At 63.8% G+C, this 16,242-nt stretch overlaps 2 protein-coding genes across 5 annotated transcripts; both read left to right on the forward strand.

The window, feature by feature from the left end:
* Positions 1–797: 797 nt before the first annotated feature.
* ATP5F1D (ATP synthase F1 subunit delta) lies at positions 798–2,990 on the forward strand. The gene is made up of 4 exons (XM_086411351.1): positions 798–1,010; positions 1,635–1,788; positions 2,274–2,362; positions 2,453–2,990. The coding sequence occupies exons 1-4, from the start codon at positions 870–872 to the stop codon at positions 2,573–2,575; spliced, it is 507 nt and encodes a 168-aa protein (XP_086267477.1). The 5' UTR covers positions 798–869; the 3' UTR covers positions 2,576–2,990.
* Positions 2,991–5,997: 3,007 nt separating this feature from the next.
* On the forward strand, positions 5,998–15,391 carry MIDN (midnolin). 4 transcript variants are annotated; one of them, XM_086411337.1, is made up of 9 exons: positions 5,998–6,125; positions 7,321–7,955; positions 8,982–9,069; positions 9,256–9,318; positions 11,317–11,445; positions 11,530–11,835; positions 12,015–12,162; positions 12,384–12,629; positions 13,298–15,391. In XM_086411337.1, exons 2-9 carry the CDS (start codon positions 7,723–7,725, stop codon positions 13,573–13,575), a joined length of 1,491 nt encoding a protein of 496 aa, XP_086267463.1. In that variant the 5' UTR covers positions 5,998–6,125; positions 7,321–7,722; the 3' UTR covers positions 13,576–15,391. The 4 variants fall into 4 exon arrangements, with proteins under 4 accessions (XP_086267463.1, XP_086267465.1, XP_086267466.1 ...); XM_086411339.1 differs by lacking the exon at positions 11,317–11,445; XM_086411338.1 differs by lacking the exon at positions 5,998–6,125 and having other exon boundaries at positions 7,579–7,955; positions 12,018–12,162.
* The last annotated feature ends 851 nt before the right edge of the window (positions 15,392–16,242 follow it).

The raw sequence follows: 16,242 nt of genomic DNA on the forward strand, positions 1-16,242 counted from the left end.
CGGGGAGCGCACCTCTGGGCGCAGTACGCCCTCTGCCGGCGCCCTTAGGGTTACAGCCAAGAGGTTCCCGCTGGACGTTTGCCGGGAGCTGGACACTCTACCTGGGATGCCGCCCTGGTTCGCCGCCTGCACCTCCCACAGTCACAGCCTCTTCTATCCGGCCGTCGCCCCTTTGTTATTTTTATGTATTTGTTACCTCCTAACGTACTGCACAACTTATAAACTATGTTGCGCGCGTGCTAAGTCTCTTCAGTCGAGTCCGACTCTTTGCGACCCTATGGACTGTAGTCCACTAGGTTATTCTGTCCACGGGATTCTCTCGGCAAGAATACTGGGACTGGTTGTCATGCCCTCCTCCAGGGGATCTTCCCCACCCGCGTTTCCTGCATTGGCAGGCAGGTTCTTTACCACTGTTGCCACCTCGGACGCTCATATATTACGTTAATGTCTGTTAAACGCCCCCACCACCCCAAACCAGAGCAGGAATCTCGCTATTTCCTTGATGTCTCCCCAGCGCCTGACATCCAACGAGCGTCCCCCAAATCTTGAATTAAGTGTTTCCGTAACTTCTCCGCGCAGGCTTCTGGTCCTCAGGGTGCAGAGCCATGTAACCGATCTCCCTCACTGTACCACTGGGCTAGGAGCTCTCGCCGGAAGGAAACTACAATCCCTAGCATGCCACGCGCCCAAGTGGTGCCTCGTCTTCCGCAGCGCGCGCAGCGCGCCGGGAGTCGTAGTTCGCGCGTGCGCTCTCGCCAGGCTCCTTCTCCCAGAAGTCCTCTCGCGTCGTCCTCCTCGCCCTGCAGGCCGCTCCCGCTTAACAGGAGTGAGCTCGCCTCTGCGTCGCCTTCCGCTGTCCGCCAGCCGTCATGCTCCCCTCCGCGTTGCTCCGCCGTCCGGGTTTGGGCCGCCTCGTTCGCCAGGTCCGCCTCTACGCCGAGGCTGCCGCTGCTCAGGCCCCTGCCGCGGGTCCGGGACAGATGTCCTTCACCTTCGCCTCACCCACGCAGGTTCGGACGTCCGCGGTGCTCGGGACCCCATTCTGGACCCCTCCCCCATGTGGCCCAGGATCCGAGCCCCCAGTCCTCAGGTCGGCGACTCCCACTCCAGACCCGCGCCCCTCCTCCGTGTGATCCGGGATGCGAACTCCCAACCCTCAAGTCGGAGACCCCCGTTCCAGACCCTCTCCCCTCCTCCATGTGGTCCGGGATCCGAGCCCCCAACCTTCGGGTCGGAGACCACCCGCATTCTGGACCTATGGTCTGGGATCCGAGCCCCCAGTTCTCGGGTCGCCTCCCCTCAGCCCCTATTTCGGCATGCATTCGTCTTCGCGAGGTTCAGAACCTGAGCCCCTTGGCCCTTCTGCCGAATTCAGTGTCTCCTCCCCTGGCGGCTCGCTGGTGGTGCTTTAACCGTATCTGCTTCCGCGAAAGCTAGGGTGTCTGGATTTCGTCCTCAAGTAGAGGAAGGTGCTGTACCCCTCCAAAACATTGGCCGCAGCGGAGCCGCCTGTGCCCCCCTCCCCCGCCCCGCACCTGTCACTCCTGTTCTAGTTGTTTAACTACAGAGGACACCGACTGCTGGGCCTCGAGGGACTGGCCTTAGGTGACCCTTTCATCACGTGTGTTCTCTAGGTGTTCTTCAACGGCGCCAACGTCCGCCAGGTGGACGTGCCCACGCAGACCGGCGCCTTTGGCATCCTTGCAGCCCATGTGCCCACTTTGCAGGTCCTGCGGCCAGGCCTAGTTGTGGTCCACGCTGAGGATGGCACCACCTCCAAATACTTCGGTGAGTCGAGTGGGCACACAGATAGTAGAGGACGCACGTCTCAGCAGAGTGTTTTCAGTCCTGTTTTCAGGTGGCAGCTTGAGAAAGGGCGCCAGGGACATAGACCATCCCCATACGGGCAGTAGTCTAATTGTGGTTTGGGATGTAACTGCTCAGCAGTTGGGACTGACAGACTGGGGAAAGAGACCTAAGAGTGCTGCCTGGCAGGTGCCTTTTGGAGAAGGGGTCCTTGGTTCTGTAAAGGTCTTTCACAGCATGGCTCCTGTCCAGCACTGGAATTCAGCTGGGGATCACCCCAACCTTAGCTCAGCTGCCGGGCAAAGAGAGGGGTCTCTGTCTCCGTGTCCAGCCCCCAGCGGATACACTTGTTGGCTGCCTGTCCACTTGTGTGCTGGGGCCTTTCAACCCTGGAGCCAGGTTGTAGGGTCAGCCTGCCAGCCTCACAGGGGCTGTGGGGCTGACTCTCAAGCTCCCTCTTCCTGCAGTGAGTAGCGGCTCTGTCACAGTGAATGCTGACTCCTCCGTGCAGTTACTGGCTGAGGAAGCTGTCACCTTGGACATGCTGGATCTGGGGGTGAGTGTCCTGGGGGAAGCAGGGGTTTGGTGGGAACAGGTGCCGGGCTGGGGTCCCTGCTCAGCCGTCACCCACCCCCACCCCCTGCAGGCAGCCAAAGCGAACCTGGAGAAGGCACAGTCGGAGCTGTTGGGGGCAGCAGACGAGGCCACTCGGGCTGAGATCCAAATCCGCATCGAGGCCAACGAGGCCTTGGTGAAGGCTCTGGAGTAGGCGGTGCCTGCCTCACACTGGTCCAGCTGGGAGACCTGGCCGGAGCTGGGCAAGGGTGGCCTGGCATGAAGACCCAGCTCCCCATGGGTGCAGGCTGACAGGGAGCGGGCCTGCGGGAAGCTGTCCTGTTAATAAGCCACTAGGGGGCAGCACAGTGCCAGTTTCTGCGCCCCTTGGGGCCCTGCCCCTTTACGCTAAATAAACCCAGGTAAACAAGCCAGCTCTGGCAGGTTGGGTGGCTGGGGGCAAGCTGGGACACTTGCCCTGCCCGCGAGGAATGCTGTCCCCCTGGGGGGGTCTCCTGCCATCTGCACCACTGCTCTGCCCCTGCAGTGTCTGCTGCAGAGACCGCTGCTCCTAGCCACCGCCAGCAGCCTGCCCCCTGCCCAGCCCATATTAAAGACCTAGGATCCAACTTGTTTATGCTGATTTTATCCTGCTTGGTGGTGGGCTCCGGATTCAGTCCAGCGTCTCGCTGGCTTCCTGTGTCTGCCCACTGAGGCGGGGTGCTGAATGCTAGCTTCAGCTTTCCTGGGGCCGCAGGCTGTGTCCTGAAACATCCTGAGTGTCTGCAGTAAGCTGGGGGGGGTGGGGACACTGCTAGTAAAACCAGGCTGGGTTCTGGTCTTCACCCCGAGAGGGTGGGGACAGGCAAAGGTCACCAAGCTGGGGCTGGGGATGGTGGGCAGGGGTGTGGTTTGCCGCTTGTGGGCTGGGCCTGGGCTGCCCAGCGGACAGCAGGGCTCCACCAGGTTCCAGACTGACGTGTGCCCCGTGGGCGCCCCGCCCTAGCTGCCCTGGGAAGGGGCTGGCTCTGCCTGCTCCCATGGAGGCCCCGCCCTGTGTTCGCCTGGCCTGTGGGTGGCCCCAGCTGGCCAGGCGCCCAGTCCCTGGTGGTGTTGGCACCTCCGTGGCACCCCGGCCCCTGGAATGGCCCCAGATGGGTGGGGTGGCTGGGCGGGGGCGGTCCTGGCACCTGGAAGCTTCAGTGCTATCCCACCTCCTTCAGCCAGTCATTCCTTTTTTTGCAACCGAGGGGTGTCCTGGAACTGGCTTCAGGTGGCCGGCAGGAGTCGCCTTGCCCCCTTCCTGGCCCTGGGTCCAAGCAGAGCGGGCAGGGGATTCCAGGGGAGTGAATGTGTGGGAGAGCTCGGGCCTCCCTGTGTGTCACTGGCAGCCAGAAGGTGACAGAGAGGCCACTCCAGGGCTCTTCATTGGTACGGATGGGCTGCGAGGTCTTGTGTCATGGTCCCGTGCGAATGACTGTCCCACGGCTGTTTCTGAGGCTTGGTGTCCCGGGAGCTGCCATGCCAGCCTGCAGCTCTGAAGAGGGCATTTGTCCAGGCTTGCTCCTTCTGGGCAGGTGAAGCCCAAGCAGCCGGCCCCCACTTGCCCAAGAACCCCCAGCTCAGATAAAGCTGGAACTGCTGTGGGGGCTCAGGTGCAGCCCCCTCCCCAGGCTTAGGGCACAGATTTTCCGACTTCTGGCCAGCTCCTTATCTGGTCTATAAATAAGAGTGAGGACACGGCAGGGGGCCTGCGGAAGGAGACCATCGCTGACCACTGAAGCAGCGGCCCTGACACCAGGTAACCTGCCCCCGGCATTCTGGGACTGGGACACAGCTGGGCCCCACAGTGCAGAGCAGGCCCCCTGAGGGATGGGCAAGGCTTGGATCCTGGCCTGGGGACCCCTGTGCTGATAGACTGCAGGGATGGCCAGCACAGGCCAGGTCTTGTCCTGGGGTCAGGGCACCCAGGGTGGGAGTGGTCACAGGGCCAGGAACCAGGGACCATGACCCCCTACTGAGAGTGCAGGCTAGGTGGTGCCCAAGGGCTCATCTCCTTCCTGGGAAGGGATGCCCTCATATCTGGAGTGTGCTCGCAACCTGGGACCAGCAGCCAGGTGAGAGGGGTCTTCTGAGAAGGAGAGCCTGAAGCAGGCTGATCTGGCATGTTTATCAACTTGGACTTGCAAAGCCAGGCAGGGGCTGGTCCCCTCCTGTGTGTGTGACCTTCAGGAGCCCCATGCCAGGACCAGCCCACTCCCCTGCAGGCAGAGGAACCCAGCCAGGTGAGATGAGAGACCCACCTGAGGTCTCCACAACACCCCCACCCAGTGCCACCTGCTCACTTGAGGGTTCCACCTGGCCTGCCCGCCCTGGAGTCCCACTGTGCTCAGATGCTGCGGCTTCAGAGCCCACGTCCCCGATGCTGCCTCCCTGCTCTCCCTGAATGTAGGCCAACGGCCTGGTCCCACACCTGACCTTGGGGCCCTCTTTCAAGCCTCTTGTGCTTGTCGTGGACTTGCTCCTTCCTGGAGCTCTTCTGTCTCTGGCAAGCTCTTGTCCATCCCTCAGGCCCAGGCCTGATCCTGTGGGACTGGGAGTGTCTGGGTGTGCCTGTGACAGGGTGGGGGGCAGAGGCTGGGGGGCCTTGGGTGGGAGCAGGATGAGGACTGGCTCCATCCTAGAAAGGAGCACAGCCCTGGGAGGGGCCCCAGGGCAAGGGTGGAGGTGGAGGTGGTTGGGTGAGATAAAGGGAGGCACAGATAAGTGGATGGGGGTGGCCTGGGGTCCCCCTCCTCTGGACAGAGAGGGCCCTGCCCTCAGTCAGGGTCACCCTTAGAAAGCCTCCTACACGAGGCAGCCTGCAAGGACAAAGCTGCAGACAAACCAATAGCTGTATGCCCTCGGTTTCATCACCTGTAAGATGGGTAGGGTGAGTACACCCACAGCCAAGGCTGGACACCAGCAGGTGAGCTAACCTAATGGGCTGATGTCGATCGCCAGGCTTAGGTGAGGGCCCTGTATCCCTGGGGTTCTGGAGAGACCTGCTGTATTTTACTCCATACCACAGGATCTCATAAAGGTCACTGCCCTCCAGAGTCACAAAGCCCAGCAGGTAATGACGGATGCACAGGGCAGGCCTGGAGCTGGTGAATCGCTCCATAAATACCCTCTGAGGTCACCGTTAAGGGATGCAGGAGGCCAGGGCAGCTGGCTGGGGCACCCCCACTGCAGGCAGGTGACTCGGGCCTGTTTTCCTGGACGCAGGCCGCTGACTCAGGCACCCTTTCCCGTTCCCCAATGCTGGCGCCCCCAGGCGGAAACACCGGGCCTGGGGTAGCAGGAAAGGGGTGGGGCAACAAATCCAGCCGTGCACCCCAAAACCCTATGGCGGGGGCCGGAGTGCGGGTGCCCTCAGTCGTCAGCGCTGCCGACCGTGACCCTTGATTCGTAGCATTCAAGGAGGGCTACACCCCGCCCCCCACCCCGCTTCCCCCCGTTTAAAAGGGCGAAGCTTAGGGGGCGTGTGGCCCAGGCCGGACGGTGCCCCAGGGCCTGGCCGACAGGCAGGGGCGGGGGCCAGCCTGCGTCACCGCCCGCCCGGCCCCCCGCCCCCTGGCCACCTAAACTCCACCCCGAGGGAAGGCGGTGCGGATAAAGGCTCGGGGGCCGCCCGCTTAGCCCCAGACCGGCTCCGCCACCGCGTACTCGTCCCGGACGTGGGTACACTCAGGACAGTTGGGACCTCGGACGGGCCGCTCCCGGTGAGTGGGGGGCGGGACCTCACTGGCCGAAGAAGAGGGTTCTCACTCTAGGCTCTTAAGGGTGCCCTACTTTTCTTTGTTCTTTGAGCAGGCAGGGTTCAAGGTGTCTCCAACCCTGGGGAGCCCCTTGGGAACCGGAATGGGAAGGACTCGGCGCTGCCGGCAGAGCCCAGTCTGGACCTCTGCCCCCGCCCCGCCCCCGGGGCACTCCCACTCCCCGTGAGTGACCTTGAGTTAGTTTCCGTTCTGGCCTCTGTTTCCCCGACTGTGTAGCCCCAGTCTACTGACACAAAGGCTTAACGCTCTTAGGCTCCCTTAACGCCCGCAGTCCCGTCTGACTGCCCCCTACCCCGGGCTGCATCGGCGCCCCCTGCCCGGGTCTCTGGGCAGCGCTCCCGGGCGGGGCCGGCAGAGGGCGCGCCAGCGCTGCTGACTCACCGCAGCCCCGAGCGGCGCGCGCGGGCGCAGCCGGGGACGCCGCGTCACGTCACGGCTCGGGCGGGCGCGACTCGGGAAGCGGGCCCGGCCCGCGGGACGGGGGTGGGACGCGAGGTGGCACAGGCGCGGGAGGGGCCGTCCGGCAGCGGCCACGTCACCGGAGTGCAGGCCCCGCCCGCAGCTCCACCCCGTGCAGGGGCTTCAAACTTCTCGGGAAAGTGGGCGCCGCAGGCCGACCCTGCCGCGAGTCCTTCAGCGGGGACCCAGCCATGAGGCGCGGGGATCGCGTCCCGCTTCCGCTTGCAGCGGTTTCCCGGACGGGCACAGGGGGAGGCCCCGGCTTCCTACTCTTCCAGATTTGGGCCGCTGCCTTATCCCACGGCAAACCACCCCAACCCGGGGTCCCGGGCCCCGAGCGCCCCGCCGCCCGCCCTTTGTTGAGGGTCCCGGCCTTATGAATGGCTGCGGCGGGGCGGGGCGGGGGTGGGGGCGGGCCGGAGCGGCGCCGGCCCCGCCCCCGCCGCACTCCGCTTGGCCGCCGGGTCGGGGGCGGGGAGAGGGGCGGGCCCGCGCGGCCACGTGGGGCGGTGCCTCGGCGGCTCCCATTGGCCGGACCGCGCTGCCGACTGGGCTTTCGGCGCACGCTGATTGGTCGGCGCGGGCCGGCGGAGTAAGTAGTGAATGGGAGGGGGCGGCGGCCCCGCCCCTCGGAACGTTGATACATTATAACTTTTTTTTCTGTTACTTTCACCCCCAGATCCTCTGGCGGCGGCGGCGGCGACGGCTGTTGCTAAGGGAGGGGACGCGAGGGGAAGCACGGCCCGAGTAGCAGACATCCTTGAGCGTGGCTGGGTGAGCGGCGCCCCCTTCTCTGGGACCCTTCCCCGAGCCCGCCGCCCTGGAAAGGAGTTGGGAGTGTAGTCCCCACCTAGGAAGGCGCCCCGGCGAGCCGACGCGACCTCGGAGCTCCACTCGGATTTCTGATTCCTGATTCGCTTTCCACTCCTGGGAGCTTATCCAAAGGGACGCTCGGTGCCCTCCGCTTCCAGGGACGCAGAGGAAACCAGTTTGGGATCTCTTCCCCCAACCCGCCCTGCCCGGAGGCGCGGCGAGAATTGGCGGCGCCCCGCGGACCCCAGCCCCTCAGCGCGGGCCGGGGATGGAGCCGCAGCCCGGCGGCGCCCGGAGCTGCCGGCGCGGGGCCCCCGGCGGCGCCTGCGAGCTGAGCCCGACGGCCGAGACGGCGCCCATGAGCCTGGCCATCCACAGCACGACAGGCACCCGCTACGAGCTGTCGGTGCCCCCCGACGAGACGGTGGAGGGGCTGCGCAAGCGGCTGTCCCAGCGCCTCAAAGTGCCCAAGGAGCGCCTGGCGCTGCTCCACAAAGACACGTAGGTACCGCGCGCCCCCAGCCCCCGCGCCGCCCCCTCGGGCCCCGGCCCCGGGGCGGGAACAAAGAGCGCGCCGCTCGGGGAAGGAAGGGGGCGGCCAGACGGGGTACGGGGGCGCGCCGCGCGCTCACGGGCGCCCTCTGCTCGGCCTGCGTGTCTCGGCCCCCTCCCCCGCCCGGGGTCGCTGCACAAAGGCGGTTGCGAGGGCGCCTCGGGTCGGGCTTAGGCGGCGTCCCCCACGGGAAGGCAGGAGGCCCGGAAGGAGTAGGGGTCCCAGCTGCGGGGGTGGGGGGCTCTGCGGGGGCCTCCTCTGCCTGCGACCCGCCGGCTTCCGCATCTGTTCAGCGGCCCCCTTTGCGTCTGGCTGTTTCACCCCCCACTCGCGTCTCTCTGCCCCCCTTTGTTCTCGCCACCGAGCGCTCTCCGCAGTCTACCCCTCCCCCCTGCTATTTAAATCGCCTCCAGGCCGGGGAGCCCTCCCTCCGCGGGCCTCCGGGGACACGCAATGTCCATCCCCAGCGGAGGGGCCCGGTGGGGGAGGGGAGGGTGGGGGAGGGTCTCCTTTGTCTGAGCGGCGGCGGCTTGCGCCTGGGAGGGAGGGAGGGAGGAGGGGAGCCCGCCCGGCAAAGCCCCGAAAGGCTAAGCGCTTGGCCCGCAGGGACAGCCCAGGCCCGGGTGGTTGAATTACAAGGGGGCGGCCCCGGGGTGGGGGGAGTGTGCCAAGGGGCGCGCTGTGCCTGGATGGTGAAAAAGTGCTTTGCTGAGGCGCAACTGGAGTGTCCCAGTCCAGAACTGGGGTTCCTTGGAATAAGGGGTTTGAACTGCCAGCATGGGACTCCCAGGGTCTGACCTCCACCCTCCACACAAACTCGGGGCCCTGGATCTGGAAACCAGGAAGGGGTGGGGGCGATGGACTCCTGTCTCTACCACATAAGCATAGCCCTCCCCCGCGGACTCTGCTTCCGAGTCCCTGCCTTGTCTCGGCCGCGGCATAGCCTCACCCTCTTCCTTCCTCCCCCCCCTCAGCCGGCTCAGTTCGGGGAAGCTGCAGGAGTTCGGCGTGGGGGATGGCAGCAAGCTGACGCTCGTGCCCACCGTGGAGGCGGGCCTCATGGTAAATGGCTGGGGCAGCGAGCCCCGAAGCCCCGCGTTAGCAGGCAGCCCTCTCCCCTGCGAGCACACCCCCCAGCACTGACACGGAACCCCGTCCCTGCAGGGCTGCCCACCCCACCCCACCCCACCCCACTCCTCCTCAGGGCCCATCCTCAAGGTCTCCTCTTCTTCCTTCCTCTCTCTGTAGTCTCAGGCCTCCAGGCCAGAACAATCTGTGATGCAGGCCCTGGAGAGCTTGACAGAGACCCAGGTAAGATGCGCGCCAGCGCCCTCCCCACCCCTGGGGGCAACCGGTGGAGTGCCCGGCCACTCCGGAGAGCTTTGGGGTTGTTTGTGCTCCCAGGAGGCCTGTGGGAAGGGGAGGGGACGCGCCGCTCCGCCTTCGTGCCAGCTTGGCCTGGTCACCCAGCTTCCTCTTCCTCCTCCCCGCCCCCCCAGCACTCTCCACCTGACCTTGAGAGTCTTCTCTCCCACGGTGGCCTCCATGGGGGAGGGGGCCCAGCTTTCACAAGCCTGCCTGCGGGGTGACCTTGGCCCATGCTCTCACACCACTCCCACACACCCGGGCCTGCGTCCCCAGCCCCACCGGCTTTGTCGTGGAGCTCCCCTTGCCCAGACTGCGGTTTCCCCAGAGCAACATTTCTGATAGGAGGGTGGTTCTGGGTGACATTCCTTCCGCCTTCTGTGACCCCATTGTGAGGGGTGGGGAGTCACCCCTACTCCTCCTTCCTCTGGCCTTTGTTCTCTGCCCCAAAAGGGGGAGGGGGTGGGGGCGCCCAGCCCTGGGGCCAGCACAGCCCAGACAGGATGTTAGGAAAATATTTAGTAAGCGCGGGAGGGCGATGAGGAGGAAGGCTGGGGCTGGCCCACACAGGGTTCCCGGTTTTGTTGCAGCTTTTTTTTTTTTTTCCCTCCTTTCCTCATTTTTCTGGCAGTGGGGCCCTCCTCCCAGGAGGGTGACACAGGCCTCAGCTATCCGCCTGCTGCCAGGGTGGGGGTGGCAAGTCCTCGGCCTCCCTGGCTGGGCTGGCCCCCGGCCTCAGAACCTGCTCAGCGGCTTCCCTTCCTCCTGCCCCGAGGCCCTCGCCCCCTCCCCGGCGTGCTGCGTCCTGCCCTTGCCAGCCGGCTAGCACAGGGGAGGAGAAGGGGCCCTGGGAGCTGGGTGGTCCGCCACTGGGAGGGGCAGAGGAGGTGGGGGAGAGCCGGGAGCCAGCTGGGGGTGTGCTTTCTGGGGCAGATGTGACCTGAGCTCCCTGCTCCTGGGGAGGGGGGCGGTGCTGTGGTTGGCAGGGGGCCCCTGGGGCGTGTTGGGTTCACATCCGCCCCAGGGTGCCTGCGTCAGGAGGGAGTCGGGGAGGCACTGGGGCTGGGCGGAGTGACTGGGCTCCCAGCACTGCTTCCCTGCCTGGCACCAAGTCATGCCTGCCCCTTCGTCCTCCCCTGGGAGGAAGTTGCAGGGTGGAGTTGGGGGGGGCAGCCACTCTTATAAAGCCACCCAGGCCCTTTCTGCAAAGGGCATCTCTGGGGCTGGGGAGGGCACATGCAGAAGGGGCTGCGGGGAGTGGGGAGTGCACTTTGTCCGCCTCCTTTGCCTCCTCCCCATGGCCCCCAAAGTAGGGAAGGTTACACCAGCCGCTGCCAGCAGAGAGCAGGGAGGAGGAGGTGGTTCTGAGTCATCCCAGCCTGTGTCATTTCTCAGAAACCTCCACCCCCCCCACAATCCCGGCCCCTGGGGAGAGCGCAATGCTGGCGGGCCCCCAAAGGAGGGGTCCAGTGCAGATGGGGGGATCTTACAGGCTCCTCACCTGCTCCAAAGGGGTTGCCAGGTTGGAGATTCATGTTTGCATGGGCTGTATTGAGGCCTTGGGGGACTAAGGCCACAGAGTGAATGGTCAGGGCCCCCCCACTGCCAGCAGAGGCAACGCCTCCCCCTCAGCCTCAGCCCCGCCCAGGACAGATAAATATTTATCTTGAGAAAGCAAAGGTTAGGACAAGAATTTGTCCAGGAATTCCACCCACTCGCTGTCCGAGTAGTAGCTTAGCTGGGAGGGGGCCTGAGCCTAGCCCCTGCAGTGTGCACAGGCAGAGAGAGGGTGAGGAGAGGTGTGAGCTGGGGGTTGTTTGAGAGCAGAGATGCCGTCTGGGCCCCGCCCCCTCTGGCTCGGTTTCCCCTTGAAAGAACCAAGTTGGCCAGGGTGGGCCAGGCCCCCGTCTTATCAGCCTCTGTCCCGCCTCTGTCCCCCCACAGCCCCCAGCGGCTCCCGACCTGGGCCGGGCTGGCGGAGGCGGCTTCCGGAAATACCGATTCATTTTATTTAAGCATCCGTGGCACCGACAGGGACCCCAGAACCCACAGAGGGGCGGCGAGAGGCCCCAGGTCACACAGCGTGGGGGGCCGGGCCGGGCCGGGCTGGGGACACTGCGGGCTGGGGCCCTAGGCTTGACGGGCCTCTCTCTGCAGGTCAGTGACTTCTTGTCAGGACGCTCGCCGCTGACCCTGGCGCTGCGTGTGGGGGACCACATGATGTTTGTCCAGTTGCAGCTCGCAGCCCAGCATGCCCCGCTACAGCACCGCCACGTGCTGGCTGCTGCTGCTGCCGCCACCCGCGGGGACCCCAGCATGACCACCACCCCTGTGTCCTCTCCCTGCCGGCCAGTGTCCAGTGCTGCCCGTGTCCCCCCAGTGCCCACCAGCCCTGCCCCCGCATCTTCACCTGTCACAGCCGGCTCTTTCCGCTCCCATTCAGCCTCTACCACCTGCCCCGAGGTGAGTCTGGGGAAGGGTGCAGCGGGAGGACAGCAGACCCCCAGATATGTCTTCTGTATCCAGAATCCCATAGTTGTCCCCACAACCTGGTCTTGCATGGTATGGTGGGTGATATCCTGGCCCTGAACCCTAAGGGTTACCCTCACACCCCAAGCTCATGTGCCCTCCTTCCCCATCAGCAGATGGACTGTTCCCCCGCTGCCAGCACTGGTGCCAGCCCCACATCCCCGACTGGGAGCAGCCCCACCTCCCGCTCCCGCAAACCTGGCGCAGTCATCGAGAGCTTCGTGAACCACGCCCCGGGGGTCTTCTCAGGGACCTTCTCTGGTAGGTGTCAGAATGTCCCCATGAGCGGTAACACACACACTAGGCATGAGACGCTCCCCGGGGTGGCCACGTACATGCCTGGCTATACGGCCAGCCACAGGTCCACTAATGGGGGTGCAAGTGCCCAAGTCAGCCAGGGGTGCCCTATGTACACGTGGAACCCCGCACTGCCAAGGCCACACATCCACCACTGCAGTGTCCTCATCCATGTCTCCCCACAGGCACACTGCACCCCAACTGCCAGGACAGCAGTGGGCGGCCGAGGCGGGACATCGGGACCATCCTGCAGATCCTCAATGACCTCCTAAGCGCCACACGGCACTACCAGGGCATGCCCCCATCACTCACACAGCTGCGTTGCCACGCCCAGTGCACCCCAGACCTCGGCCCCAAAACTACCTCCTGTGAGAAGCTGGCGGCCGCGGCCCCGGCCTCCCTGAGCCAGGCCCGCTTGTGCAAGCCCCCGGGTAAGTGTCCCCCTTGCATCCCTCCTCCATGGGTCTCTCAAGGCTCCTCTGTGTGCTTCTTCCAGCAGCTGAGCCCCCGGTGGTGGGGAGGGGGTCGCCAGCTGCAGCTCGCCCTGCTCTGTAGGCGCCTGTAGAGAAGGGAGTGTGTGTGTTGGGGCACACAGTGTCTTTGTGCCCTCCAGAGGGGGCTCCATCCACACTTCCTCCTCACCCCCCTCGGGCACCTTATCCAGATGGTGGGTGAAGCCACTGTGAATGGCCCAGTCAGCCTGAGGGAGGGAGGGGGTTAGCTTCTCCTCCTGCTCAAAGGCAGCTTGTGCCCCCCTGCCCCCACAAAACCTGGTTATTCCGGACACATTCTGAGTCCTTCGGAATTGTGAAGTGGGCCCCCGAGCCCAGGTCCTGAAGGGGAAACAGACACAGCCTGAGCAGCTAATGTTTATGACAGCTGAGTCACTAAGGGCTGTCTTGGGCCAGCCCTGCCCTCGTGGAGCTGACATCCCCAGTTGACGGAAAGTTCAGTAGATATTCTTGTCTGGCTCCCTCGTTGGAGGGAGTGTCTTGGGTTGGGCTTGATATCCAGGGGCAGCTACTGGGGGTCCTCACATTTGGTTGGGACTCTGGCCTCCAAGGGACCCTCAGGGTCATGCCCACTGCGTCCTCTGCAGGGGACCGGCTGCGGCAGACGGAGAACCGAGCCACCCGCTGTAAGGTGGAGCGCCTTCAGCTGCTGCTCCAGCAGAAACGGCTCCGCAGAAAGGCCCGGCGTGATGCCCGCGGTCCCTACCACTGGCCGCCCAGCCGCAAGGCCGGCCGCAGCGACAGCACTGGCAGTGGGGGAGGTGGCAGCCCCAGCGAGGCGGCCGGCTTGGGCCTTGACTTCGAGGACTCCGTCTGGAAGCCAGAAGTGAACCCCGACATCAAATCAGAGTTTGTGGTGGCCTAGGAACCCTGTCCCTCACCCCAGCCCTGGGTGGCCGCCAGCGTGGCCTCACACGGGAGGGCAGGCAGGCTGTCTGTCGGTGCAGCAAGAGGCTCCCCCCTCCCGGTTCCGTGTCCTTCTGGTGGTTTTTTTTTTTTTTTTTTCTTTTTTAAAATTTCAATTCCTACCATGGTTTTCCGAACTCTCCATGGACTTGGGTTCCTGCCTCCTTGATTCGGCTCACACTCCGCCCCTTCCTCCATTGCCTCATCCTTCTCCCGACCTGCACTGAGTCCCTCCCGCCCACCTTCCCAAGCTCCAAATATGTAGCAGTCTTTCCAGATGGTTGAGAGAGAACGGAGACAAGGAAGCCGCCCCCCCCTTCCGTTCTGCCGTCCTCCCCACTCCTTTCAGGTTTAAGTCAAAAACGTAGATGCCTCATTATGCACTTTACAGACAGGGGAGGGGGCCGCAGAGAGGAGAGCCCCCACCGCAAACCCTGGCTCTGAAACCACCGGGCGAGGAACCCCGCGGTCAGGTGCGCGTCAACCGCGACCAAGCCCATGACGGCCAAGGATTGCTTCTTTTCTTCCATGATCGAACTCTTGTTCCTGATTTCCTTTTCCATGTACCTTTTTCCTGGAAAAGAAAAGAAAAGCCGTTTCAGGGGAGAGGCTGGCCAGAGCCTGCCTTGGGGTGCGGGCTGGGGTGTGGGACCCTTTCCTGCCAGGAAAGGAAAGAGGGGGGAGCCTGCCGCCAGCCTTCGCCGCCGTCCACGCACTGTGCGTTTTCTCCCACCCCACCCCGTTTTTCTGCGCTTGGGGTATTTATAGACTATTAATTTTCTGACTGAGCCAATAGTGGTTGGGAATCTCTTGAAAAATAGGGAGAGAAATGGCTGGGGAGAGGGGCGGGGATGATGCCCCACCCCCAGCCCTTCCTCCCCACCCAACCTGAGGGATCTGGGCCTGTGGACTGTGTCTGGGGGGCCCTTTGGCAGCCAGGAGGGGCGGGGGTGCTGAGCTGTGAAACCCCCGCTAGGGGCAAAGCTGTGTAGCATTAACCCCCCGTGGGGGGGGGTTCGCTGCTGGTCTAATTTGGACCCCCCCCACTCACGCCCCTGCCCCAGGGGCATCCCCAGGACAGAGGGGCAGACCTCCCCACTACTGGGGCCATTTCAATGGGGGTGGAGTTATTTTTTCATTCACTTATTTTTTACTGATAATGGAGACGTTTGGGCCCTGCCCCCCACCTGTCAGTCTTGTCCTGGCCCCGCCCCTCTGCTGCGCAACACTCCCCCCACCCTCTGCCTGCCCCTCCTTGTTAGAAGAACCCCAGGTCCTCACCCTACCCCAGGTTATGTGTTTAAAGTTAATGGTTTCAGATGTGAACATCTTGTGTTAACTGTAGCTCTGTACATTTTTTGTGGGGGTGGGGGGTGGGAGGGCGGGGGGGGTCAGAGGGGAGGGGTCAAGGATTTTGTTTTTATTTTCATTTTTCAAAAAAAAAGAAAAAGGGGCGGGTTTGTTTTTGAAACGCTGTCTTGGATATCTATTTAATGTGTGTTCTGATGGTTATTTTTTTTTTTTTTTTTAACGATTTTTAAATAACGTATGTGCCTCCGCTGGTCTGAGGATGGAGGCCCCAGGCAGGAACTGTCCACCCTTTCTGCCCTTGGGAGGGCCCCTCCCCAGAAGCATTACCCATCTTCAGGGAGGAGGGGTCGGGCTGTGGGGTGTCCCAGCACCTTGCGGGAGTTTCCTGTATGAAAACATGAAATTGGAAAAGAAGCCTACGCAAACACCGTGACTTCAAGGAATAAACAGAAAATGAAACACAAGTGTACGTCCGGCCTGCTCGCCTGGAGGGTAGAGTGGTTACTGAGGGGGTTCTGAGTATGAGAGAGGGTGGTCTTTCCCAGGAGGGCCACCAGGTCAGATGCTGGGGTAGCCCACCACCCCGGAGAGTGGAAGGGCTGCGGGGAGAGGGGTGCGTCCCATAACAGTTCCCACACCCCCTCCCCGCCCTGGGTTGAGGGTGGGCAGGAAGCTGTCTGGCAAGGGAGGGAGGGGCCGGCCACTTCCCGGTACCCAAGGCCGGAAGTCCTGCAGGGTGTGGGCACGGGGCTGCCCGAGGGCTGTGTGCCCTGGGTGGGGCCTCAGTTCTAAGTGGGCTGCAAGCGAGCCCAGAGACTCAGTCTCCAGGGAGACCTGGCCACACACGAGGCCACGGGTTCCCCAGGCACAGAAAGAGGGAAGTAGTTACATCCGCCCGCCCACGCAAAAGGGGGGGGGGGTGGGCAGCCTGAGGACCCCTGGCCCAAGCTCCACCCCTAGGGGGGTGGTGCCAGGCCTCCAGGACACCCATCGCGCCCAGAGTCCAGCCAGGGCCTAGGGCAGGTACTCAAGGCCCTTCAGTTTGGCTCCACCCTGACCCTTAATGGACTCCTTTCGGCTTGCCAGGCCTTGCATTCCAGCTCTCCCCAGCCCTGGCCATTGCGATCAAGTTTCCAGGCCTTTGCTCGGGTTGTGCCCTACCCAGGAACACTCCCATCCCAGCTCCCCACCTCTGGCTGGGAACTTCCCTAGTCTGCGTCTTGCACCGCTGCCCACCTGGGGCTCCCTGAGGGCCGGGCCAGGTGGCAAGTCCCACCTTCATCCACTTTGGGGTTGGACAGAGACACACCATAAT

Source organism: Bos grunniens, chromosome 7, assembly GCF_055505025.1.
Source record: "Bos grunniens cultivar Pamir isolate PY7600 chromosome 7, Bosgru_T2T1.0, whole genome shotgun sequence".
Lineage (NCBI taxonomy): Eukaryota > Metazoa > Chordata > Mammalia > Artiodactyla > Bovidae > Bos > Bos grunniens.